The 26,828-nt window shown below is 43.2% G+C and overlaps 1 protein-coding gene across 1 annotated transcript in view; it reads left to right on the top strand.

Annotated features, from left to right (window-relative positions):
- Positions 1-21,315, top strand: part of JAKMIP2 (janus kinase and microtubule interacting protein 2) — a 65,983-nt gene extending 44,668 nt beyond the window's left edge. Inside the window, exons 18-20 of the mRNA XM_047774506.1 lie at positions 1,340-1,543; positions 5,446-5,511; positions 20,767-21,315. Coding sequence (XP_047630462.1) covers positions 1,340-1,543; positions 5,446-5,511; positions 20,767-20,787 — 291 coding nt within the window. The 3' untranslated portion in view covers positions 20,788-21,315. The remainder of the gene's footprint in view (positions 1-1,339; positions 1,544-5,445; positions 5,512-20,766) is intronic.
- The last annotated feature ends 5,513 nt before the right edge of the window (positions 21,316-26,828 follow it).

The following is a 26,828-nucleotide window of genomic DNA, read 5'->3' as shown; positions in this document are numbered from 1 at the left end:
CCAGGCAAGATGACCCAGAGAGCCCAGCTGTCTGCTGGGGAAAGGGAGCAGGAGAGAGGCCGCTGGGACGAGAGAACAAAGAAGAGAGGGAGTTTTCCCTCCTTCCTACGTTTTTAGCATTGCCTTCTCTACCTACACACGATCAGATTGAGTTGCGTGTGTGTGTGTGTGTGTGTGTGTGTGTGTGTGTGTGTGTGTGTGTGTGTCCCAGCACTGAGGACTAAATCAGCCAGCTGTATTTAATTTGTAAAAGATGAAATCTGCCTTAGTCCAGGACAGGAGCTTAGAGAACATTCCTCATCAGGGCACGTCCCTTCGCCTCCATCAGAGTCACCGGGGATGAGATTGTAGATTTTGGTACCTATCTCAAGCAGGTGAGAGGAAAAAACTAGGCTATAAGGAGCAGTAGACTCTTCATCTAAAAAAGAAAAGACTTGAGGCAGTGTATGGCTAGAACAACCCTTAATCTGAGTATTTAAAAACAGACCAATTCCAGAGAGTCTAGGCTGTATTTCCCAATTTTTATTTATTTATTTTTAGTCTTTTTGCCTTTTCTAGGGCCGTTCCTGCAGCATATGGAGGTTCCCAGTCTAGGGGTCCAATCGGAGCTGTAGCCGCCGGCCTACACCAGAGCCACAGCAACATGGGATCCGAGCCGCGTGTGCAGCCTACACCACAGCTCATGGCAACGCCGGGTCCTTAACCCACTGGGCAAGGCCAGGGATCGAACCCACAACCTCATGGTTCCTCGTCGGATTTGTTAACCACTGAGCCACGACGAGAACTCCCCAATTTTTATTTTAAGAAAGAAAAATGGAGATTATAAAAGCTATCTTCAAGCTCAGAGGTGTGTCATGTGGAAGAGAGTTGGCATTTTGCGCATGAACTCTATCTCCCATTTCAAGCATTTTATTCCAACTTAGATGCTTTTCAATACTTATTGCTAAAAGTAGGGCTACCATGACAGATGTCTTTAAATACGTGTCAAGTGGAAGAGAGAACAGACTTATTCTCAGCTACACTGGAGAATAAATGGATACACAGTTATTATAGCAAAGTAAGGACTTTGAAAAGTAGGTGAAATGCACAGGATCCCAAGAAAAGGAACAAATTCCCCATCGTCATCCTCAGAGAAGTTCATGTGTTGGTTAGACGAGCCTTGTGGAATCTTAGAAGGAGGGTCATTGAAAGGAGACTGAAGCTGGATAAGCTTTGGTATTTATCTTGCCGCCGTGATCCCAGGGGACTGAAACGGGACCTCCGCACGCACGCGCCTGTTCCCACCTCACACGTCAGATGCTAAAGGCCAAAGTCAGACTTGCCTGTCTCTATTTGCCAGAGAATCCAGGAGCTAGAAGCGACTTTGTACAATGCTCTGCAGCAAGAAACGGTTATCAAGTTCGGTGAATTATTAAGTGAAAAACAGCAAGAGGAGCTGAGGACAGCGGTGGAAAAGTTACGGCGGCAGATGCTGAGGAAGAGCCGGGAGTACGACTGTCAGATTCTTCAGGAGAGGATGGAGCTCTTACAGCAGGCCCACCAGGTGAGGATCCAGTCCCCCCATCTGCGTCCGGTGACGCTGAGCAAACGGGGCGTAGTGCTTTGTCCGTGGTGTTGAGTCTGGGTGTGAGGAGGCCTGGGAGCTATAAAGCGTTCTCGGAGGGTAAACTAAATAACCATTGTTTTCTGCCTACACTCAGAAACAGGGTGATGCTTTGGCAGTGAATTAACCCGAAGAAAATGAGCACCTCAGAAGCACTGTGTAATGCTACTATTTTTTGCGACTGCGTTGTCATGCCTACCCTTTGAATCTCTTGGAGCCCGGCTACGTCCCTTAGCCTAGGAAGCAGGGCTGTCTCCTCCAGGACAGAAATGATGCTTCTCCTTCCTCATCCCAGTCCATAACCTGGCCTGATCCAATAACCTGAAATAGGATGAAAGGGAACGAGGGCCCAGAATAAACCGTGACACCAGCAGCCTTTGGTAACAAAGGGGACGCTGCCTCTTGCTGGCCTTGGCTGTATGTCAGCTACTAAACTAGGCTCTACTTACATCATTTCATTTCATCTTCACAAGAGCCCACTCCTGTAAGGATTCTTCTTATCTCAACTTGAAATAAAATGATTCTGACGGTAAGAAGGCTTAAGTGATTTGCTCAAGGTGACAGGTAGTGAGCAGCAGCGTCCGAATTAAACCCACATCGGCCTGACTCCAAGGCCAGTGTACATAAACTTTGCACTGTACTGTCTTATGCAGGTTGGGTCATCTATAATTTATATGATTTCTCTAGACCAGAAAGGCTCAAAATCAACACCTGACCTTAACTTATCGCCAAAATTCTTCATTCTGACTCTTTGTTCGTGCCCTAGCTTGGTAGGCAACGACTAGGGTCCAGGTCAAAAAGTGGATTCTGTAATAATTCCAGAATTGAAAGTTCTAGGCTATGGTGTTTGATACTTACAAGCTATAATAAAGCAACTGGTACAGACTCCACATGGGATATATAAGAAGTAAGCATCACGTGGTCACTGCAGCTCAAAATGAGTAGAAAAGGAGCAGGGGTTGTTATATGACACCGGTCATAAGAATAATTTATAGGAAATGTGACACTTAGCAAACTTAGATGTAGCCAGGAGCTTTGTAGATCTATAAGGCTAACAGATCACCCAGGTAACAGGGAACCCTGAAGCTCTTTTGCCCCCAAGATGATAAACACATGCCTGTTTGTTTCAGTGCCTCTTGAGGGTCCATGATAAAGTCTGGAAATGACCCTGGGAGGAGTTTTCAAAGGCTTTAATAATAGACTCTGTAGTATGATTATGTTACTGCAGGCACCCTTCCCTTCATAAGGGAATGAAAGTGTCCTTTGCATCAATTTCTTAGTCTGCAATAGCATTTAATTAATTTCAGTAAATCGGGGATGTCACGGAATCCCAGAAGGGTTTATTCTTAAGGTGGAAGCATAGTTATCTACATTTATTTATAATGAAACTTTTGTCGTTTTGTAAAAACATTTCTATTGACCTCTAGTTGCCTTACAGTGTTGTGTTGTCGTAGTTTTTGAGTCTCTCTTCCATCAGCTAAGGTACTTCACCCCCCAAAATGATGGTTTTGTCTGTCTGAGCTGTTAGGTGCATTGTTTATAAGCCTCAGGCGGTTCCATTGACATTTTTATCTCCCAAACACATGTTCCCTAGACTATGTCCTTCCAGGTATTTCTTACCATTCTTTTCTTTTAATCAGAAGCTTTGATTGGAGAGAATTATTCCAGGAGGCATTGACCAGGCTCTGTTGTGGATAAATTCCAGAGCTTATCACGAACGTTTACTGACAGTCTGTTTGGATGTTTCAGAGTGAAACATAGGATGTGCACCTAAACACATTCTTATCCTTATTGCGCCTTCTCTCTGCATCGCCCATCTCGGTCAATGGAATTGGCGTATCTGAAGGCGCTCGGGCAGGAAGCCCTGAGCTCGCCCTTGTCCTCCTCGCCTTTGCTTGTGGTCCTTCCTCCTCGGAAGCCTCCATCATCCCTCTTTCCAGCTGGGTCCAGTCATTTCAGTCTCTCTGGGTCCTTCAGCAACAGGCTACCTCTCCCCTCAAAACCTGAGGGCAGCCCTTCCTGCCTGTTCTTGCCAACCTCTTCGTGGCGCCCTTTGGGCCATGACGGCCCCCCTCGAAGCCGTCGCTTGTCTGTTTGCTCGCCCTCGAATGCCCTTCGGGGTCTGCTGCCTTCGTCCAGACGTTCTCATTTTCCCAGTCCCGGTCTCAGATCCACCTCCTGCGCGATGGTCTTCCCGATGAGAACTGTGGTCCAGATACTGCTGCAAAGATGCACCATCCATCGCTGACTGTGCACTCGGGCAGAGTCCACATGGCCAGCGTGTGCCGGTGATGGGGAGGTCGCGGTGGACAAAGACGTAAAGGTCATAGCTCTCCTCTGTCCTTCAGATGCAGGGGGACAAAGCAAGAACACAAGTGAGCAGGGCCCAAGGCAGTTGCAGGAAGTGGCAGGAAGTGCTAGGAAGAGAAGTATACTCTGTGTGTGTGTGTGTGTGTCAGAGACAGAGAGAGAGGAGGGGGAGACTCTTGCGGGGATGATTGCAGTGTTCTGGGACCAGAGAGAAGGCCGGAGCACACAGAGGCATGGAGAGGTTGCTAGGAGAAGAGTCTGGAGACTTGAGACCAGACTAGGTCATGCTGGGCTTTGAAGGAGTTTGGGTTTTATTCTGAGAGCAGCTCGGCGAACACTTCCTCCTGTGCCTCACCTCCCTTGAAACTCAAAAAACTCCTTTTGAACTATAATCTCTATCTTGTTTTATGAGAACTTGTCTGTTTTGGGAGGAAATTCCACCCTGAAATAGAGTTGAAATAAGGTGGGGGGAAAAGGCAAAAAAAGAAACCAAAGGGATAGTTGTATTTGTGTGAGCCAGGTTTAGCTATTTATTTATTTATTCATTCTTTTTACGGCCTCACCCGCGGCATTTGGAGGTTCCTAGGCTAGGGGTCTAAGTGGAGCCACAGCTGCCAGCCTACGTCACAGCCACAGCCACGCAGGATCCGAGCTGCGTCTGCAACCTACATCATGGCGCATGGCAACACCAGATGCTCAATCCACTGAGTAAAACCAGGAATCCAGCCTGCATCCTCTTGGAGACATCAGGTCCTTATACCACTGAGCCACAGTGGGAACTCCTTTAGCTATTTTTTAAATGAGGGAATATACAACCAACAAGCTCAGTCCAGCTGGTTTCCATCAAAGTTTGTTTCTCGCTCCTTGGTCCTGGGACACACAGCTGTCTCTACAAGGATGGGGAGACATCCCACATCTCACTCCAGCTCCCATTCCACGGGCAGAATGAGTCTCAAGACGAGGTATAAGGTCAGTGGGGTGAGACCCATGCCTCCCCAACAGGGAAGGGCACCTGCACGGATCAAGTAAGCGACCCAGAAGAAAGGGGTGCCAAATATTTTGAACATTCAATCAGTGACAGTGATTTTCACTGCAAATACAGGTAGTTTTGAAAACATGCAACAACCCTCTAGGTATAGAAAACCCTGTATGTGATGTTTCCAGATATTAATTTTTTTGTCTCTTTTTGCCTTTTCTAGGGCTGCTCCCTCGGCCTATGGAGGTTCCCAGGCTAGGGGTCGAATTGGAGCTGTTGCTGCTGGCCTACACTGCAGACACAGCAACGCCAGATCCGAGCCATGTCTGCGACCTACACCACAGCTCACGGCAACGCTGGATCCTTAACCCACTGAGCACGGCCAGGGATTGAACCTGCAACCTCCTGTTCCTCGTCGGATTTGTTAACCACTGCGCCATGAAGGGAACTCCAGATATTAATGTTTTTATAGAAAGTCCTGTGTTTTAGATTGGTGAACAATCTTCTTACTTAACCTAATGCCTGTAAAACTTTCGCCTCCCTCCCTTTTTTTCAGAGAATTCGTGACTTAGAAGATAAAACAGACATCCAGAAAAGACAGATAAAGGACTTAGAAGAAAAGGTATGTGTTAAGTTCAATATGTGTTTCAGCCTCTGTGTTTTAGATCCGATAATAATAACAGTGTCACTCACTGTGTTTCCTTTCTTCTCAGCTACTGTGTGTCTTGGGTGGGCAGGTGCAGTTAGAGTCAACTCAGCCTCTAGGAAAGGCACCAGGACTCCCGCAAAGCTTCTGCCTTCAGTTACATTTTTGCTTTTTGTGTTGATTCCCTGTTCTTTTCTGTAGGTGTTTCCTTTCCTCCCTTTTTCCATCCCTGTCTTCATTGCCTTTCCAGAAGTTTCTTCTGAGTTTTGTTATTCTATTTTGCTTTCAAAAAAAAAAAAATCTGTTTAGTACCTTTAAAATTTTTTTCCATTTTTCATCAAAAGCCCCTTTGTGCTGCAGTTTTACTTCAATGACACATTCAGAAGTTGCGAGTGACCCATGAAAATTATGCCTCATGTCACTTCCCCTTGGTCTGAGAGAGGAACTGCTCCTCTCAAGTCAGCCAACACTTTCAGGGGTGGGGAGGTAAAGCGGGCGTCTGGAAACGTGTGTGTTTTGGGAGAAGGGAGAGGGAAAACACACTCCTAGCTGCAGTGAGCTCAGCAGTCTTTTAAGACAAAGAGTGACCCTCCCTGGGACGCAGGAGCACCCCACCCAGGAACCCACAGGGGTGGCAAGAGGTAGTCTCTGGAGTTCCAATCTCATTGACTGGAAGTTGCTGCCTGAATCCCTGGGTTGTTTTACAGTCGTTTTGCAGTTTCTTCCATGAGCTCCCAAGAAGCACATAGCAAACCTCCTGCCATTGCTGAGATACTGATGAAAATCTGGTTCATTCCGAAATGCTTTTATAGTTGTCCTTATATGTGAGCTCAGAGGAAGCTGGTTGGGTCCAATCGCCAGAGCATCAGCTGTCTAGATTCCTGTGTAGGCTGGGTCTTCACAGGACCTTGGGTTTGACCTTGGGTGAGCGACTTCACCCCTGTGTCTAAGCCATATCTATAAAACAGGGGTAGTAACCCTCACCCTCACCCCTCTTATGGAGTCCATGAGGAACACATGAGGTCCCTTATATGAAAATCTGGCAATGCTAAGGAAGTAAAAGCCAAATTAAAGTATTATTTTAAAACATTTCCAAATGTGAAGTCTATGTCTTATGCAAATGTTTTAATCTGAATTTTCATGTGTCAAAGTGAGCTGTTCTGTAGGATTAAAGGAGGTGCAGGTGGAAGTGCAGTAAGCCAAAAACTGAGTCTTATTCCCAGCGTTTGGCAGGAAGACCCACAAAAGGCAAGGACTGTTCCACAGCTTCCCTGGTTGTCAAAGCACGTCTTATGTCTCCCATCTTCCACGTTTTTGAATGGCCTCCCCTGGTCCCAGGCTTTCTCTCTGCTAATTCTCAAATCACCCTGGAGCTGGCTCAGGGAGGAAGTTGCAGTAAAGACCGTTCTGTCCCAGAAATTTTGTTCAGCTCAGTCCCCATTCAACTGAAGAAAGACAAACGAAGGACTTGTTTTAGTATCTAGCCATGTCCCCACCCTGGCCATTCTCTGAATAAACCCCATGGAAATTTGGGGAAGGCTGGGATTAAGATTATACTCAGTATTAGAATTAAGTGTGAACTTTTCATTTTATGGGTCCGATCTTGCTCCACATCTATGATAGGAGATTAATTACTTAACAGAAAAAAAAAGATTAGTTAGCTGCAAAAACAGCGTTTTTATAGTACCAAACTATGCCACTTCCGAAACAACCCCGTTGGCTTCTGATTAGAGAGATATTTTTTTCTGGCCGCTCACAGAGCATGCGGAAGTTCCCAGGCCAAGGACTGAATCCTTGCCACTGCAGTAACCAGAGGCACTGCAGTGACAACACTGGGTCCTTAACCCGCTGAGCCACAGGGGAGCTCCTCTGATGAGAGATTTGATGAGGTTTATAAAGCACATTCTGTTCACTTGACCTCAGTCCTCCTCGTCCACAGGGTAGTAAAAAGTGTAAAGTTCACTTATGTCAGGATTATGCTTCACTCTTTCCCCTGGGGTATTTGAACACCCACTCAGGGGACACGCATTATTCCTTCTTTGTTCCTAACTCCCAAGCACACAGTTAGTATAAATCAGGTGATAACAACAGACATAGCAAACCTGCCTCCCACGAACAGCTTTCACTGTGTTCAAAGCACTTCCACCTTCACCATCTCGCGGGATTCTCCTAATGATTCTGAGACAGACACGGGAGGCATTATGTCCCTCTTTTATGTAGATAATACAAGCAATGGCTCACAGAGATTCGTCAGCTTTCCCCAGATCATATAACCAATCTGTGGCAAATCAAGACCAGAGGTCAGGTGTCTGACTCCAGGTGCCACAGCTTGCCCGCCACGTGGCATGGAGTTGAGACTCTCATTGCAGAGTAAGTGATGAGCTGCTGCTTATGCCCAGAGCGGCATCCCTGACGCCTGACCTTCTCATGGGAACAGTGGAACCTTCCATCCCTCTCCTCCATCCACTCCCACTGCAGGTGCCCATCTTCAAGGAGTGAAAAAAAAGGGCAGAGCTTCTGCTTCTCATCCTACTATGCACCAGTCACCAAAAGATGGCTCTTCACACCCCCATGTTTATAATTTGTCCCTATTGCTTCGCCACAGTAAAGCAAGAGCCTTTTAAGCAGTGCATTAAAGGAAATATGCATATAATATGGCCCATAGGAGGATGACATGCTGGACCCTATTCAGAGATGTCATGGCCAACAGAAGGCTCCTCAAGTGTGATAACGAGGCAAAAGACCTCATGCGTCTATGAGAGTAAGTCACCGAGGAAGTCAGTGTTTGGAAAAACTGATCTGACCTGTGACATTTTATTATTAGTGTACAGTTCGTTTTATCCCAGTGCCACACAAGCATGTATTCCATCCAGGTATCTATCTGCCTCTGTGGCGCAGGTTCTTGGTGAAGAGAGGCTGGAGTGGCAGCATCCTTCAGGAGCAGAAGTGAGCACAGATGCATAAGCATGTTTCATACCAGGACAGCCACAAATCCACGCCACCCAGGACAACCCACTTTACACCTGTTGCCCTGATGTAATTACTGATACTATTCCACTTCCCTCTCAGGAGCAATCCACTCTGGATAAGTTACCATGTGTTTACCCTACAGATTATTACTCTTCCTGCTGTGCCTTAGTCCTGAAACCTAACGCATTCATCAAGCAATGGTAATATTGAGTGATTAAAGGTCTACTCTGATCCTTTTTTAATTTTTTAATTACCCTCTTACACATTAGAAATAGAGACAGTGACATGTATAGAGTAGGACTCCGGAGGTCTAAGCTCTGGGCTTCACTCTACCATCAAATGTATGAAATGAGTCCATTCATTCCCTTCTCTGGCTGAAATGAGTCCCTTCATTCCCTCCTAAAAGTAGGAGCTTAGACCAGTTACCTGTAAGATCGCCCCTCGGAGTTCTAGAACGTATGAGTCGATGTTAGTTGAACACCTGTTAGTCATTGGGTTGCTTTGCCAGTGGAGAAATAACAGGTATGGTTTTTTGAATCAAAAGGTACTTGGTGTGTGGGTGACAAGTGGTCAGCTTTGGGCAAAATGTGGAAAAGCTGAGGTTTTGTGCTACCTGCTAGCACTACAGAAATCCAGATTTACATAATCTTCTTCTTTTTCTTCTACAGTTTCTGTTTCTATTCTTGTTCTTCTCTCTTGCCTTTATTCTATGGCCTTGATGTCAAGGTGCCTCTTACAGGTAAGAGTCCATTTAATTCTCAAAATGTGCTTCTAAGAGGTATTTGATAAAAGGGATGCTGCATATAGTTCTATGCCCATGTTTAAGAAACAAAATAACAAAAAACTACTACACTTGGTATTTGAATGCCAATCCTTTTTGGTTTGGTTTGGTTTCTGTTTTTAGGGCCACACCCACAGCATGTGGAATCCCCACGCTAGGGGTTGAATCAGAGCTGTAGCTGCTGGCCTACACCACAGCCGCAGCATCGCAGATCTGAGCCACATCTGCAGCCTATACCACAGCTCACTGCAATGTTGGATCCCCAACCTACTGAGCAAGGCAAGGGATCAAACCCGCGTCCTCATGGATACTAGTCAGATACGTTTCCACTGTGCCACAATGGGAACTCCTTAAATAGCAATCTTAAGTGTTGTAAAATGAGAAATAGATCCATTCCATTTGTGCAATTATTAAAGAAAGAAAACCACCGTGAAGCATGGAAATGAAGAATTTTTTTCTCGTGAACTGTCTTGCTTTGGGAAGTCATGGTGTCTGTGGATCTCTGTATTCTCATTCTGGGCTCTCATTACACAGAAAAAGTCACTTCAGTTTTGCAAAATGAAGACATATGAGTACATTTTTAGTATCTCTCCCAGCTTGAAAATTCTGCTTCTGTAAATCTAACAAGTTAAAAATGACTGACTTTTTTAACCCGTTCTCTCAATTCCTCTTCCTCGGAACTCAGCAAAACAGGCTATTTAGTGAAATTGGATCTTGTTTTAAAATAAGATCGTTTTCAATGCCAATTTAGGGGGAAAAAAAATGAAGACTCACCTTTATATTATCAAGTACATTTCTTATGAATAAAAGTATTTAATAATCTTAGACAATGATTCCCAGTGCTGTTAAAAATGCGTATCCCAAAGCCTTACCTCTGGTTTAATGAAGCAGATCACTGAACATGGGGTGAGACAGAGGGTGAGACAGGTGGAGAGCAAGGATTGAGCTGTGTTTTTAACAAGCATACCAGGTATTCTGATGTCTGCCTAGGTACAGAAACCACAAACCTTGACACCATTATTTTACTTTTTAAAATTTTTTTTTCAAGTACTACAATTTTCCCTCTATTCCTTTTTTTTTTAATTTCCCCAATACATTATTATTTTTTTTTCTACTGTACAGCATGGTGACCCAGTTACACATACATGTATACCTTCTTTTTCCTCACATTATCAGGCTCCATCATAAGTGGCTAGACATAGTTCTCAGTGCTACACAGCAGGATCTCATTGTTAATCCATTCCACAGGAAATAGCCTGCATATAAAAAACAAAAACAAAATCATGCCATTTGCAGCAACATGGATGGAACTAGAGACTCTCATGCTGAGTAAAATAAGCCAGAAGGAGAAAGACAGATTCCCTATGATATCACATATCTGGAATCTAATATACGGCACAAATGAACCTTTCCACAGAAAAGAAAATCATGGACTTGGAGAAGTGACTTGTGTGTGCCACAGGGGAGGGGGAAGGAGTGGGATGTACTGGGAGCTTGGGGTTAATAGATGCAGACACCATTATTTTTAAATGAAGAAGGGCTATCTGTGTCAACTCTGATTATCCTATTAAGTTGTGTGGTGCAGGGATCTTTCCTGGACCTCATGGTACTCATTGTCTATATCGAGTTGAAAAGTGGAAGAGAGACACTTCCTGTGTCATGGGTCCCGACTCTGTTACCTGGATGCAGAACAGACAAAAAGAAGTGCTTGGGTGTGACCTGAAACAAGGAAGGGAAAAGCAGGGATGCCCAGAAGGTTGTAGGCTCACTCAGCCGACTCTGTGTCTTTACTCCTTCCTCCAGAAGGCTTTCTTTTCAGACTGAAAGTGATGCCTTGTCTGGCGAGAAGGGTGGGAAGCCTTGCAGCACGGAGAGAGGAGGACTTAGTCTTTTAAACCAAATGCAAACATCTGCAGAGAATTAGGGGAGATTCTCTAGGAAAGGATCAAAATGGCCAGAGCATCAGAAAACAAACAGCCCTCCCCCGAAAGAAAGAAAGAAAGAAAGAAAGAAAGAAAGAAAGAAAGAAAGAAAGAAAGAAAGAAAGAAAAAGAAAGAAAGCAAGCAAGCAAGCAAAGCAAGTTAAATGAGACACAAGCACCACATGGTGGTGTAGGGAAGAAAAATCAACCCTTTAAATACTGGCTAGAAAACAAGTAGGTTTGAACAGCGACATCAGTACCGATGAACATTTATGTACTGGGTGCCGGTCTAAGCAAGAGACTTGGTTTTTGCCTTTGTCTTTTTGAGATGGGTTCATCCTCACAAAACTCCCTAGAAGGTAGATGTTGCTTTTCTTCGTTTTCTCGCAGTTGGAAAAGCGGCAGCGTGTGACGCCCCCAAGACTGTACAGCTACCATGGGCCGGACTAGGACTTGGACCCAAGCATCCTCACGCGCGAGTGCACTTTTCACCACTATTTCCGCCTCACTGATCCTGTCTCTCACGCTCTGAGCGTCACTTATGTTTGTATATATCAGCAGTCAGAGGCGTCGTCTGTGATCTGTGTGGTGCTACGTGGCTCGTGAGCTTTGGAATTGCCATGTGCACATCGCCACACCGGTGCCCATTTTTTGTGACTCCTTGGGGGATATGCAAAATGTGCGGAGTAGCACATCATTGACACTTAGGAGTGGTCATGTGAAAAAACATAATTATAGTTAATAAAATAGTAAATTAATGTGACAGTGAATCTGAGTCGTTTAAAATATGTGCAGGAAAAAGGCTGGGTCGTTTAGAGGTACAGCTTTGAAGTTAAATACACTGTTTAAGTTTGGGATTTTGAGCACGAGCTACCCGTTCTCCTTACTTAGCGCTGTAATAACCCTTTCTCTTCTCCAAACCCTTCTCTCCCCCTCAAAAAAGTTTGAATCCTGCCATTTCCTAGCTATGTCATCGTAGGTTTGGCCCAGGATTGGGTCTCTTATTCCGTATCAAGGCTCTAAGTATATTCATTACAGTATGGTATTATGTCGACAGAATTAAACAAGATTATGCATGTAAAGGACTTACCACATTGATTGTCATATGGTTCAGTAATCAGCAACTCTCAGAGGCTGCTATTTTTTTTAAAAAAGGTGGCTGTCACATTTACTAAATTTGCACATAAACAAACTGAAATTGCACATACCCTAGTACTGCTAAGTAGCTTACCACCTAAGCGAAAATAAGTAGTTACCTTCTCATGTCTTCCTTTCAGAAAATAATCTGCATTCAACTAACACAAGAGACTAAGACATTACAGTCAAGTGATCAATGCTACTTGTATCTCCAAAGGCAAGAGAGAGATAGGAAGAAGGAAGGAAGAAAAATGCTTGGCTTTTTGGCAGGAAGTAAAAGCATACTGCAAATAACCATAAAAATACTTTTCCTACTAAGTTAATGATTTATATTCTGCTCTAAACCAAAGACTAACAAGTTATATATAAAGATACCCTCCTTAAAATGGAGTGACTTGTGCTTCTTTTTTTTTTTTTTTTAGCAATTACCTGAGTCATTTTTGTCAGTGGTGATTTAGAAGCTGCTGAAGGCTCCCACGAAGGCACCCTTTCTGCGTCCCTTGGTTGCTGGAGTTAGTTCCATGTGTTGTGGTGGGACTTTTACCTGAAGCAGGGGGACCCCACGTAGTTTCATGAGATCCCATCTGCCCATGCATTCATTTTTTTCCCTCCAGTTTTGTTGAGATTTAATTGACATACAGTTCTGTATAAGCCTAATGTGTACTGCATAGTGATTTGACTTAAATGATTATCACAGTAAATTTAGTGAACATCTTTCTATAGGTACAGAATTAAAGAAATAGAGAGTTCCCTGGTAGCTCAGTGAGCTAAGGATCCAACACTGTCATTGCTGTGGCTCTGGTCACTGCTCTGGCACAGGTTTGATCCTTGGCCTGGGAACTTGCATCTACTTTGGCAGCCAAAAAAAATGCAACAACAGAATTAAAGAAATGAAAAAGAAATTTTTCTTATGATGAGACCCCTTAGGATTTACTCTCTTTGCGCCTTTAATATATAACATACAATCACGTTATTTATATTCATCATATTTACATAACATTTTAACATTTACACCTGGAGGTTTGTACCTTCTGACTGTCTTCATCCAGTACCCCTTCCTCCGACCCCCGCCTCTGGTAACCACAGATCTGATCACTTTCTGTGAGTTTGGTTGATCGATCGGTTGGTTTTGAGGTATCATGGACCAACAACAGTTCTATTCGTTCCTGTAACGTGACCTGGTGATTCCATATTTCTGTCCATTTCAAAATGATCACCACGGCAAGTCTCGTTACTGTCTGTCCCTGTACAAAGATACTCATGGCTGTTGACCGTATTCCCCACACGGTACATTTCATACCCATGACTAGTTTGTTTTGCAGCTGGAAGTCTGGACTCTTAGTCGCCTTCACATGTTTCTTTCCTCCAGGCATATATGTTTATTCTACTCGGTTTTGTACCATTAATTCTCCCACGGTAGACGTTTACATAGGAAGGCAGAGGAAAGAAAATGAGAGGAATACACAACTCGCTATCACCAGGTCGATATATCCAGGTGACAATGACCCGTGGAAACCCCTCCTCTTCTGAGGAGAGACGGGTTAGAGAAGGATGTGACAGAACCAGCCCTGCCCATTTTGAAGTTGGGCGGCCAGACGGAAAAGAGGTGAACCTGATTCTTCATCCATGATTCTACACTATCTACTGTAGTGTGTTGCTTTCTTTGGTTTTGGCCTCCCCTTCAGCATATGAAGTTCCCTGGCCAGGGACTGAATCTGAGCCACAGCTGCGACCTACACCACAGCCTTGAACCCATTGGGCTGGGCTGGAAATCAAACCCATGCCACTTCAGTGACCCGAGCCACGGCAGCTGCATTCCTAACCCATTGTGACACAGCAACAACTCCTGTAGTTCTTTTTTCACAAATTTTTAAAAATTTAATTTCTTTTTTCTCAATCCTTTTTTATTTTATTTATTTATGTTTTTTGTCTTGTTGTTGTTGTTGTTGTTGTTGTTGTTGCTGTTGTTGTTGATGCTGCTATTTCTTGGGCCGCTCCCGCGGCATATGGAGGTTCCCAGGCTAGGGGTTGAATCGGAGCTGTAGCCACTGGCCTACGCCAGAGCCACAGCAACGCGGGATCCGAGCCGCATCTGTAACCTACACCACAGCTCACGGCAACGCCAGATCGTTAACCCACTGAGCAAGGGCAGGGACCAAACCCGCAACCTCATGGTTCCTAGTCGGATTCGTTAACCACTGCGCCACCACGGGAACTCCTCAATCCTTTTTTTACAATTTTTTAACATAGTTGATTTACAATGTTCTGTCCATTTCTGCAGCACAGCATAGTGACCCAGCCAGACATCCATATACATTTTTTTCACATTATCCTCCATCATGTTCCATCACAGGTGATCATATATAGTCCCCTGTGCTACACAGCAGAATCTCATTGCTTGTCCACTCCAAATGCAATAGTTTACCTCTACTAACCTCAAACCCCCGGTCCCTCCCCCTTCCTCTTGGCAACCATAAGTCTCTTCTCCAAGTCCATGAGTTTGTTTCTTTTCTCTAGATAGATTCTTTTGTGGTGTAGATTAGATTTCAGATATAAATGATATCATATGGTATTTGTCTTTCTCCTTCTGACTTACTTCACTTAGTATGAGAGTCTCTAGTTCCAAGCATGTTGCTGCAAATGGCATTAGTTTATTCTTTTTTGTGGCTGAGTAGTATTCCATTGTGTATATGTACCACATCTTCTTAATCCATTCATCTGTTGATGGACGTTGAGGTTGTTTCCATGTCTTGGCTATTGTGAATAGTGCTGCAATGAACATACAGGTGCATGTATCTTTTTCAAGGGAAGTTTTGTCCAGATATATGCCCAGGAGTGGGACTGCTGGACCATATAGTAGCTCTATATTTAGTTTTCTGAGGAACCTCCATACTGTTTTCCATAGTGGTTGTACCAGTTTACATTCCCACCAACACTGCAGGAGGGTTCCCTCTTCTCCACACCCTCTCCAGCATTTGGTATTCATAGACTTACTAATGATGGCCATTCTGACTGGTGTGAGGTGGTACCTCGATGTAGTTTTGATTTGCATTTCTCTAATAATCAGGGATGTTGAGCATTTTTTCATGCTCCTGTTGGCCATCTGTATGTCTGTTTAGGTCTTCTGTCCATTTTTCAATTGGGTTGTTTGTTTTTATGCTGTTGAGTGGTATGAGTTGTTTATATATTTTGGAGATTAAGCCCTTTTCAGTTGCATCATTTGAAATTACTTTCTCCCATTCCATAGATTCTTTTTTTTTTCCTTTGCTGTGCAAAAGTTTTTAAATTTGATTAGGTTCCATTAGTTTAATTTTGTTTTCATTTCTATTGCTTTGGGAGACTGACATAAGAAAACATGGATGTGGTTTATGTCAGAGAATGTTTTGCCTGTGTTCTCTTCTAGGAGTTTTATAGTGTTTTGTCTTATGTTTAAATCTTTAAGCAATTTTGAGTTTATTTTTGTGCCTGGTGGGAGGGTGTGTTCTAGTTTCACTGATTTACATGCAGCTGCCCAGTTTTCCCAGCACCACTTGCTGAAGAGATTGTCTTTTTCCCATTTTATATTCTTGCCTCCTTTGTCAAAGATTAATTGACCGCAGGTGTCTGGGTTTATTCTGGGATCTCCCTTCTGTTCCACTGGTCTGTATGTCTGTTTTTGAACCAGTACCACACTTGCTTTGTTACTGAAGCTTTGTAGTGTTGTCTGAAGTCTGGGGGAGTTATGATTTACAACGTTTTGTCTACTTCTACTGTACAGCAAAGTGACTCAGTTACGCATATTCATTTAATATTCACTCTTTTTCTCATAATATCTTCCGTCATGTTCTATCCCAAGAGATTGGGTGTAGTTCCCTGTGCTATATGGCAGGATCTCATTGCTCCTGTGGTTAATTTTTAATGAAACCTCTCTAGCGTCAACCCTGAATTCTAGAACTTGATGACTCGATATTGGCACTTCTTGTCCAGTAATATAAATCATGATCACAGAGCATAATACTGTATTGTTCTGATCCTAAAAAAAAATTAACAAGACATGCTGTATTATAAAAACTACCACAGTTGGTTAGTTTCACACTCTCCATTGAAATATACAAATGCTTATTTCTTACTACATTTACATTTTTTAAAACCATGCTTGGATTTTGGTAGTGGGTCCTGGAACCTATCCCCTGAAGACACGGAGAAACACTATACTTTCTCTCCTCCTTTATCTAGTCAACACCTGCTCACTCATCCTTCAGATCTCATCTTGCTTGTGATTCCTTTAGGGAAATCTTCTTAGATGTCCCTCTTAGTCAAATTTTATATGCATGGGGGGGAGCTTTTTTGTTTTTAAATGACTGTTTCTCTCCTTTATTGTATATAAAGTTCGTGAGGGCAGAGACCATAATATTTTCTTTATTCTTGTATCCTAAATACCTTGACAGTCTCTAGCACATAGTTGAAGATCAATAAATACTTTTTTAATAATAGTGATGATATTATAATAAGGAAGAGGATATCTTGTTTTACAGTTCAAGAATTACATTTGACATCCATCATTTTATGTAATATTTAGGACAGCCTTGCAAAATAGATACTGTTACACCTCTCCAAACATTAATATCCTAATACAAAAAATGAGCAAGCAATAGCATCTACTATTAGAAAATATTTTCTAAGTGAAGAGTGCAGTACCTGGTGCCCTACAGTGTAGTCCCATAGAAAGGATCATTAAAAGCCAAGTTCTCAGATGTGCTGCCCTCTTCCTGGACCACATTTCCCACAGTACCATCGACTCTGTCACGTACATTTGTCCTTCCCATCTCAGTTTAAAATGAGAGACTCAGGGAAGCCTCTCCTGATCCTCTGGCTCTGGTTAAGTTTTATTCAGTATTACTCGTCTTCTTCACTCGGATTCTTAGAGACCCATTATCTCATCTACACCACGGGAGTGGTAATAATACCTGTCATTTATCAAAGACTTTACGGTAAGTTGTATGTCAGGGTTGACAGATTGAAAGCTGTTGGGAATGGCCCTTAGGATCCCAGATGCTATAACTGCTTGGATGCAGTGCCCCTTACCAAGAAAGGCATATATGGAAATGAGGACGAGGGAGTGGCTCCCTGGTAATTTTAATAGCTAGGGAATAGAATTTAGCTACAGTTTTGCTAATCAGTATGCCCCTAGTTATGGTGCATTAAGGATCTAAACCACCGTCTAGGAGATAGGAAACCCTAAAGAACAGTGAACGTAAGTAGCCTGTCCTTGATCTAGACGCATGTGTGCTAAGTATCTTCCGTGAGCCAGACACGCTGGGGCAGGTGTGTGGATACTAGAGTCAGAAGTGGCATCACTGTGTTCATGGACTTGGTGTCTGGTGGCCTGTAGCAGAGTCTCAGAAGTGATGGCTCTGATCCCTGTGTTACAGAGGAGGAAACCGAACCTCCGTGCTGATCAGCAACCAGTTCGAATGAACGCCTGAGCTTCTGTAATAGCCAAAAGGCCCTTTTGAACCAAAGATGAATTATAGTATATACAGGTTTTGTTTTTGTTTTTGTTTTTTTGTTTTTTGTTTTTTGTTTTTTTTTTTTTGTCTTCTGTCTTTTTATGGCTGCACCCACGGCACATGGAGGTTCCCAGGCTAGGGGTCGAATTGGAGCTATAGCGGCCAGCCTACCCCACAGCCACAGCCACAGCAATGCAGGATCTGAGCTGCATCTACAACCTACACCACAGCTCATGGCAACACCAGATCCCTAATCCACTGAGCGAGGCCAGGGATCAAACCCGCGTCCTCATGGATCCTAGTCAGGTTCGTTAACCACTGAGCCATGACGGGAAGTCTGTATGTACAGTTTTCAAGTGTACTGACATTGAGGTCATTGAAAATTGGTCATCTGTGGTGGCCCATTGGATAATGCCTCCGTTACTCAGAATGCCAATTTGGATAAATCTAGCTCTGCTGTAGAAACCATAGCTTCTTTCACAACACTCAATCTGCAGTAATTTAACATTCTGGGAGACTGCCCATAAGTCTATTTACTTTTTAAAACCAACATGGTTTTCCTCAAATAATGGGCTTTACATCATTCCTGACAGGCAGAAATGATGCGTATGTGCTTTGAAACAGAATCTGGGATTTGTCTCTGACATGCTATAAATTGAAAGTTTGCAAGTAAAACCCTTTTTATGTTTACCTATTTATATATAAACACACACTATATGTATATGTGTTTGTGTGTGTGTCTGTGTGTATGAGAGCATGCATGCACACACACATGCAGTTTAAGGCATCTTTTTTTATGTAATTTTTTTTTTCATTATAGCTGGTTTACAGTGTTCTGTCAATTTTCTCCTGTACAGCATGGTGGCCCAACTACACATGCATGTACAGATTCTTTTTTCTCACATTATCATGCTCTGTCATGTGACTAGATATAGTTCCCAGTGCTACACAGCAGGATCTCTTTTTTAGTTTTTTAAGATCAGTTTTCTTCTATACCAGGGATGATGGGAGTATTACAGTTGTAACTAGTCATCTCAGCAGGGTACACATCTGAATACGGTCCATTTTTATCAAAACAAGGGTTTCCCTTATTTCCCTCTCTTATTCTATGATTAAATCTTAGGTTGGTTCTCCACTTGTTTTTTTTTAAGTCCTTCCAGTTCTTGAAAGTCTTGTCTACTTTAGAAATTCAGTCTCAGATTCTGCTTCGTCTCCTTCCTCTCTTACCCCTGGTGGTGAAAGAGGTTTGCAGTCTGGCTCTAAGACGTCTCTCTCCTGCCCTCTCCAAGGTCCAGCTCTTCTGGAGGGCAGGGAAGAGGAAGAGGGAGAGTGGCCTGTGCCTCTCACCCCAAGGGCAGTGGTTGTAGCCCTCTCTCTGGTGGCTGATACTGTTTTCCTGGCTATAACTAACCAGCTCTTGATGTGTTTTCTATGAGATGATGAAAACTTGGCCATTTGGGGGGGTGTATGTGTGGGTTCTTCAGAAGCAGTGCAGGTCTTGCCCACTGCTGCCTGGCTGGGGCCCAGACTCTTCCGCTGACACACTGGATCGCATCATTGGTGGTCCCAGCCTCCGCTTCTTGCCAGGAAGGAAGTTCCTGCCCCAGATTCTGCCACGACACTCCTCTGCAGTGTTCTGCCCAGATTGACAAAGGAGGACGAGCAGTAGGTGAGCAATGGAATGTGAATCTCTCTGAGCCAGCACCACCAGTCTCTCTGCTTTTTGGTACCTTCTCTGCCTTCCCAGCAAGAAGCTGAGGGTGGTACGCGCCTTCCAACCACCGCAATTCCTTCTTACTGGTTCTCTTCTCTGATGCAGTTCCCTTTCATCTCAGTCGAATCTAGTCTTTGGGAGCAAAGTGGCTCTGCTAATATGAAGTCCAGGTCTCTCTGACTTGCATCTATGGCAGGAATTTCTTGAAGTCTCTTGTTTGCCTCTGTGTCTTGGACTGGAAGCATCCTTAAGGGACCCTGTGCCTCCTCTTCCACCACTTTGGGTCTTGGTGCCCAGTCCTGGGGTGCCAGCAAAATCCAGAAGTAGTATCTTTACATTATAGAAGGGGAAATTGACTTGAAGGAGCTAAATGACTCATCCCCGGGCATACAGTAAGACAGTGGAGAGGCCCTTTTCTCCATCCATCTCATTCCGACTCTAAAGGCTGTGTCCCTAGGCAGCACATGATCACATGTCCTCTGTGCCAGTCTCCAGCTTTTATTGGAAAGTGTTTTATGTCCTAAACTTCTACCCAAATGAAAACCCAGACAAGTGGACCTAAAGAGGTATATTTCTAGGAGTCATGACTGGCACAGCCCAGGGAAATGCCTTTTCAGGGTGTGTCTGGGGCCAAACAGGGAAGCTAAGTGTCAGAATTCCCAGGGAATATCCTCAGGTTGAGACCTTGGGGGGTAGACTGCCATTAAATACAGTTGTTGGAATCATGACATAAAAGTGAGTCACTGAAAGGCATAGACAGATCTGCTTTTTTTTTTTTTTTTAAGGGCAACACCCATGGCATGTGGAGGTTCCCAGGCAAGGGGTCGAATCAGAACTACAGCCACCAGCCTGCACTAGAGCCACAGCCACAGCAACAGCAATGCAGGATCTGAGCCGCGTCTGCGACCTATACCACTGCTCATGGAAGCTCTGGATCCTTAACCCAGTGAGCGGGGCCAAGGATCAAACCCATGTCCTCATGGGTGTTAGTTGGGTTCGTTAACTTCTGAGCCACAATGGGACCGCATAATTTCTCATTTTAAATGAAAGAAATTAAGCACAGAGATTTTCTTTATATAACTTACACAAGATGATACAACTCAAAGAGGTGGTAAAGAATAAAAAATACCTTTTCTTTAAAAAGAAGAGTTTGTGTTTTACTCTGTTTCAGCTGTTGACAGAAATGATGATTAAAGAATTTCTCCTTGTGTTTTACAGACTAACCGAAAACACGGATAAGACCCCAGAAAAGCAAATGCTTCTAAACCTTCAAGATGGCAGAAATGTTTACAGCAGAGGAAGGGAGATCAAAAGCTGAGAACTACCCTGTAGCCAGGACTACAACTGTGTATTTTAAAGCCATTTTTCAAGGTTTCTTACTTGACAGTTCCTACATGACCCTGTTGAAAATCTACAATATATGCTGCATTTAATGAAACATGTATATGTCAAACCAGAAGGAGAAGAACTATAAACATGTGTTGTGTAAAGAAAACAATTCAGCAATGGAAACACTTTCAGCAGATCAAGCAAAGATGTGTCTAGGGCATGGAACCAAAGTTACAAAGAAACATTCTACCCCTGCTGTGCAGGGGGGGTCATTTTAATGTAACACCACACCCCATGAAAACACTAGACCTGAAATAAACATCATTTTAAAAAAATCAAAACAACAACAACAACAGAAAAAATGAGGGTGGGTGGGCTTGAAGCACGAGGAATACCTATGAGGAGCTATTTACAATAAAATGTTTCCTTTGAAAAGTCTGGTTTCTTACTACAGGGATTTGCTTTTCTGTCTTTATTATTGTTTAAAACTCAGGAACAGAGACGTCTGCAATGAGAGGGAGAAGAAAAGCAGCGTCCGCTTGGGTTTTCTGCCAGCGGTGGAGCTTGTGGAAGGCGGTCCACACTGGACAGTTGCGAAGTGGATCACGGGGACCCTGAGTAAACTGGCACCCAAGGAAGGACCCAGGCGCACGGAACGTAAGAAGTAAAAGCAGACGCGGCTGCTTGCTTGGCCTTTTGTCGCATCTGAGGTCCTCCAGGAACAGCGCCCTGCTCATTCATAGTGAAAACGAAGAAGAGCCGTGCTCTTGACCTCCGAGTCCCAGACTTGGTTGGAATGCCGACACCTGCGGGGCCAGAGAGCGCCTCTGAATCTTTCCACCTCCCAAATCCTGGTCTTCACATGGCTGTTAAAGATTGCCGGCAAATACCGTTATATAATTTGATACACAATAGAGGTGATACGTAGACTTCGTACCAACCGTTGAGTTGGCCACAGAGATGTGAATATTAAAGGAAATTGCCATTATTTTTAGAAGTATCTTGATATGCTTAAAGCACTCTGACTTCTTGTCATTTAGAGACTGATAACTTTTTTTTTTCCCCCAGAGATCTGACAGCAACAAGGTAGCTTTACTTTTTTATATGAAAGTAATATTGTGTTACTGAAAAGGTCATTTTCTACCAGAGACATTAGAAGACTGGTACTTTTCCTAAGTTATGTAATACTGAGTCTCAGATTCAGCTCTGAGAGCGAATAAATGTTCCTGAAAAGCTAATTTTAGCCTCATTTACTGTAGATAACAAAACAGCCTCAATTTTTCAAATTGCCAAGGTTTTATTTATAGGGCTAACATTCATGCATTATGAATGTGTGTAGGGAGCCAGAAACCCTTTCTACGAAATGCTACACAAATCCTTCCATATGTGGGTTCAGTGTCGTCTTCACTTTTAGCGCTGGCATTTTCAAAGCCAGAATGGTAACGAGAATATACAAGAAAAGCTACACTGCAGGTGTCTCAGTTTTCGTTCTTCTGTTTACTACTGACCCAGGTATCTTTGGCCCAATCACTGAACCTCTCTCTGTGCCTCAGTTTCCTCAACTGCAAAATGAGGTTAAAATGCTTTTTCATAGTTTGTTTTTTTTCTTTTCTTTCAATTCCGGAACAAGAGGTGCTTAAATAGCACAAAGTGCTTTGTAATTATAATGACTGCTCTCTCTGACTTTCTTAGCATTGTTGAAAAAAAGAGTCCCCTGGGTAATACACTTGTGCTTCAGTTTGGTTCAATCTAAGCGCTGCATCGCTGAAGCTTTCCCTTCAAACTACCCGGGGCATTACTAGCAATAAACACTGAGGAATCCAGAACCAGGAACCAGGATCTCTAATCACCTAAGGTAAACAGGTCATCTCATGCTGTCACTCGGGATAGAAGACTGTGTCATTTCAGTGATGCGTATCTCCTAGCTCTTCTTACTGCATCTGCATGCCATGAGACAAAACTCCACTTTTATCACAGGAGAGCTGGCTGTGAAATGAAGACTTGAAGTGAACTGACAGTGTCATGTAATTGGTCTGATTATCCCTTTCATTTGCGGGGGAGGGGGGGAGGTCTGGTGAGATGTCCTACTGAGCATACCCAAAATAACCATCCTTCTGCTGGATTCTTTGTTCAACTGGGTAGAGTCCATACCATATATGAATAGTACATTCTTTGTGCAGGCCACGTGAAAGAGGGCACCACTGCAGTTTGTGACCCAACCCTTTCAAATCTGAGTCCAAACAAGACGGAAGAGAATGAATTACTCTCCCGTGTCTTAGACTACATTTCTCTTCCACCAGCCATCCCAGGGGTGCAGCAGAGCAAAGGAAAACCCTCTCTGCTCCACCAAACCAACTTTCCTCTCCATCTCCCTTTCTCCACCAGGAACTTGTTGGCTTCTTTTTACATCCGAGCACTGAGTATGGTTTGAATGATCGGAAATCTTTATTAAAATAATGTACTTTAATCAGGTACCTTATCTTCTATAAATCTGATTTTATCATATATGTACAAAACCATACAAAAGCAGTGCTCTGAGGATGACCATCTAAGCAGCTTCAGATGTGTTTAGGGAAAATGTGGGAAAGTGGTGGGGGGCGTCTTTCTTGTTGCTTAAGATCCAGGAGATTAGCAAAGTCCTCTAAAATTTTAGGCTGAAAGACGGTGTTTGTACCATATCACACTCATGGTCCTCAAAATGAACACATCTTTGGACAAAGCTCAGTATGTGGACAGGTACATCTCTCTGTTATTCATTTCCACAATTACAAAAAATAGCAAAATTGTACATGTATGCTCCAACCATGCGTGGGTCCGTGGAAATGGACCTTATCTAAATGAATGCTCCCTTTGCATATTATGTTCAGCAAGAGGAGAATGCCTCCAAAATGGAGAGATTGACTGTGGCTCCACTTCTTACAGAGATCAGACCCAAGTAACTCTGATCTTTAATTTCTGCTTTAATTTCTTTATCTTGACTATTCTGACATATTCGACCAGTTAAGCTAGTAGCAATCAGAACAGCATTCATTTTCTTTTGCTTAACAAAGTATTCATCTTTTGGAAAATAAGCGTAACTGACAATATTAAAAAATAGTTTGAAATAAAATTAGCACTGCTATTCAGGACAGGAAATTTTTCATGGAAAAGGGAAAAAAAATGAAGACTATAATATTTGACTATAAAACTCGAAAGCATCTATTACTAAAGTGACTTTTTTAAAAATGCCATCCACGTTTTGTTTTAGGTAACACTAGAATTTGCTAAAAATAACTATCAAATCCCTTTTGTGTCATATAAAATTTTGCCAATAGTGAGGTTTTAGGGATGAACAAATTAATTTTGCTCTGATTTTTCTTCCATTCATTAAAAAACTACTTAACATAGATGGTATGGTTCTTCAGGATGGAAGAGGTGGGGTCGAGGGGGCTCATGGATTATCCGTAGAAAGAGGACAGATGTTCTTCCAGTAGGAATAGAAGAGTTAAAGTTTTGCCAAATCATTTTTTGCTACCGTATTTCATTTCCACCTACTGTGGTCATTTTCAGTTTAAAATAAGTCTTTGGCAAACTTGTTCCTCTTTGCCTATTTATTGTCAACTTTTACTCTAAACCCGTTAAGCAATTCACACGTTCAATGTCTTCAATGTCATTCATAAGTTTGTTTTAACATGAAGCATGTCTTTTTCACCTGACCGGGACTTCATGGAAACTGTAAAAATAGTATTTACCAGTTTTGTGTTGATATTTCAATAACTGGATCGTATGTGTTACATTACATCAAAGTGCATGGGCAGCATAGACACTTTGTTTTTAAAATAATTGCATTTTTTGATCTGTCAAAGAGCGGCACAGTATATACGAAGACACATATGACTCCGTCTATGTATATATTTACCATATGGAAAAATTCAACTTGAGAGATGAGTAATCAAAGCAAACCTTAGGTGATCGTTTGTGTCGTGGCTGGCCTGAGGCTCCTCTTAAGAGGACATCCACCTTCTAAGGGGTAAGTGGTCACAAGGTCTTGAGGGACCAAAGCTTCTCTTCTGTTCACCTCCCTTGTCATTTCTGTATTTTAGATCGTCTTGAGACAGAATCTCAGGCGGAGTGACGGGAGGGTTCAAACATAACAGAAGCGGGTGTTGATCCCCTGTGATCCCAGCTCAGTCCTGGGCAGAGCTCGTTCCCATTCCTCTGCTGCCTTTAGATCGACAGTTTAGTTCTTCCTAAATAAATCTGTTGTTGAGAGTCCAAGGCCAATGTTTAATCAAAATTACTGATGGTGTACTTCAAGGGGCACTGCGGCCAAAACAGAAGGCTTATAATTTGCTGTATTCAACCCAGAATATCACACGCAGAGGGACAGGTGGTGGACGGAGTGAAGTTCCCAGTTTTTATTTGTGGGCTTCTGCATCGAGGTCTTTGTCCCCGTGCTTCTGTCTCCATCTTCTGGAGGGCCGGTGTGGTGTAGGTAAACAACTCAGAGTCCAAATTTGCCTGCAGTCCAGCCTCCGCAGGCTGACTGTCGTGTGGATGATGCAGTTTCCCAGAAGCAGATCCCAGCCTCCACTGATAACGGCAACCCCTTACACCCAATGGACGACTCACGAAATGTGCCTATTTCCCCCATTAACCACAATAACGTCCCACCATGAGGCAGATCAAAATCCACACGCTTTTATAAATACGGGATGTAGGGATATCCACATATACTCTGTGTAGACGACGCTGGTGTGAGCACTCGCTGAGTGTGTACTTCCGTCCTAGGACTGAGGACTTAGAAAGGGGTTTCTGATGCTGCTGGGTACATCATGTTTTGTCTCACCTCTGCTGTCTGTGCTCTTCCACACCTTGCCCACCTCTTCTCCCTTTTCTCCACCACCTGTCCCTTACTAGTTTTCCTGTTGACCGAGGCAAGATTTACTCATTGGCTTCCCAATTACCCAGACTCTAGGGATGCCAAGGATTTTCTGGCAAGAGCAACAGAATCCAGCACCATCTCCAGTATGAATATTCATTTACCCAAAGTCCCATTTCTATCAGCTAAAAATTCCCATTCCAAAGACAGTTTATGCCTGTTCCAACCTTCAAGATCCAACTCTGTGAGGACTCAAGAATAGACCAGTACACGGGAATATGCACAATTCCCCAGATGTCTCCTGTACTCAAGCAGCCAGGGGGTCAATTTCTCAGAGCTTTTATTCAATCAACTGCTTCGGTTGGGCTCCTTTCTCTTCATCTCACTAGCATGACTCCATATATTGCTTCAGTGTTTCTTTATTAATGGAAGAAAAATATAAATGAACTGCTTTTCACCAGAATGATCCTCCGAAGTACACCAAACATGTACACGTACTGTACGCATCACTGTAGAGAATGGAATCAATTTATTGTATGTAAAGTTTTATGAATGGTTATTTTATAATTTATGTATTTAATATAGGAATCAATGAGCTCTGGTGTTTTAGTTTATATAAAAATAAAACAAACTGCATTTTGTAAAACTTTATCTTGCCTTGTCCGTAGGTTATTGTTTTGTTTGAACTCTTAATCCACTTTGGAAAAACAGGGCAAGGGGGAGGAAGGTTTTCCATATAATGTCAGGGAACAAACTCTGCATCAAGGATGATATGCAGGTTTCTCCTTGTCTCTCCGTTCTGAATTTTTTATTGTACCTGCCAGTAAAGTGGTGAGGAGTCCAAAGCAGAATTTGCACTCATGGGGACAGAACCATGATCTACTCCAAACAGGGTTTGGGGAAGAATCTTGCCAGCTATTTGCTGTTCTTATTTTAGCTGTGACTTCTTTTCTTCTCTCCACCCACCTTTTTCTCTACCTTTCCACCCACTAGATGTAGCAAGTTAACAAGCATGTGTTACATGAGCACCCACTATGTACCCATCTCTATACTGACTTTGGTATGTATGAGTTTACCCTCAAAGAGCTTT

This window comes from Phacochoerus africanus, chromosome 4 (assembly GCF_016906955.1).
Source record: "Phacochoerus africanus isolate WHEZ1 chromosome 4, ROS_Pafr_v1, whole genome shotgun sequence".
In the NCBI taxonomy this organism is placed as follows: Eukaryota; Metazoa; Chordata; class Mammalia; order Artiodactyla; family Suidae; genus Phacochoerus; species Phacochoerus africanus.
Note: the sequence above shows the minus strand (reverse complement) of the source record. Positions and strands in the feature narration are given on the sequence as shown.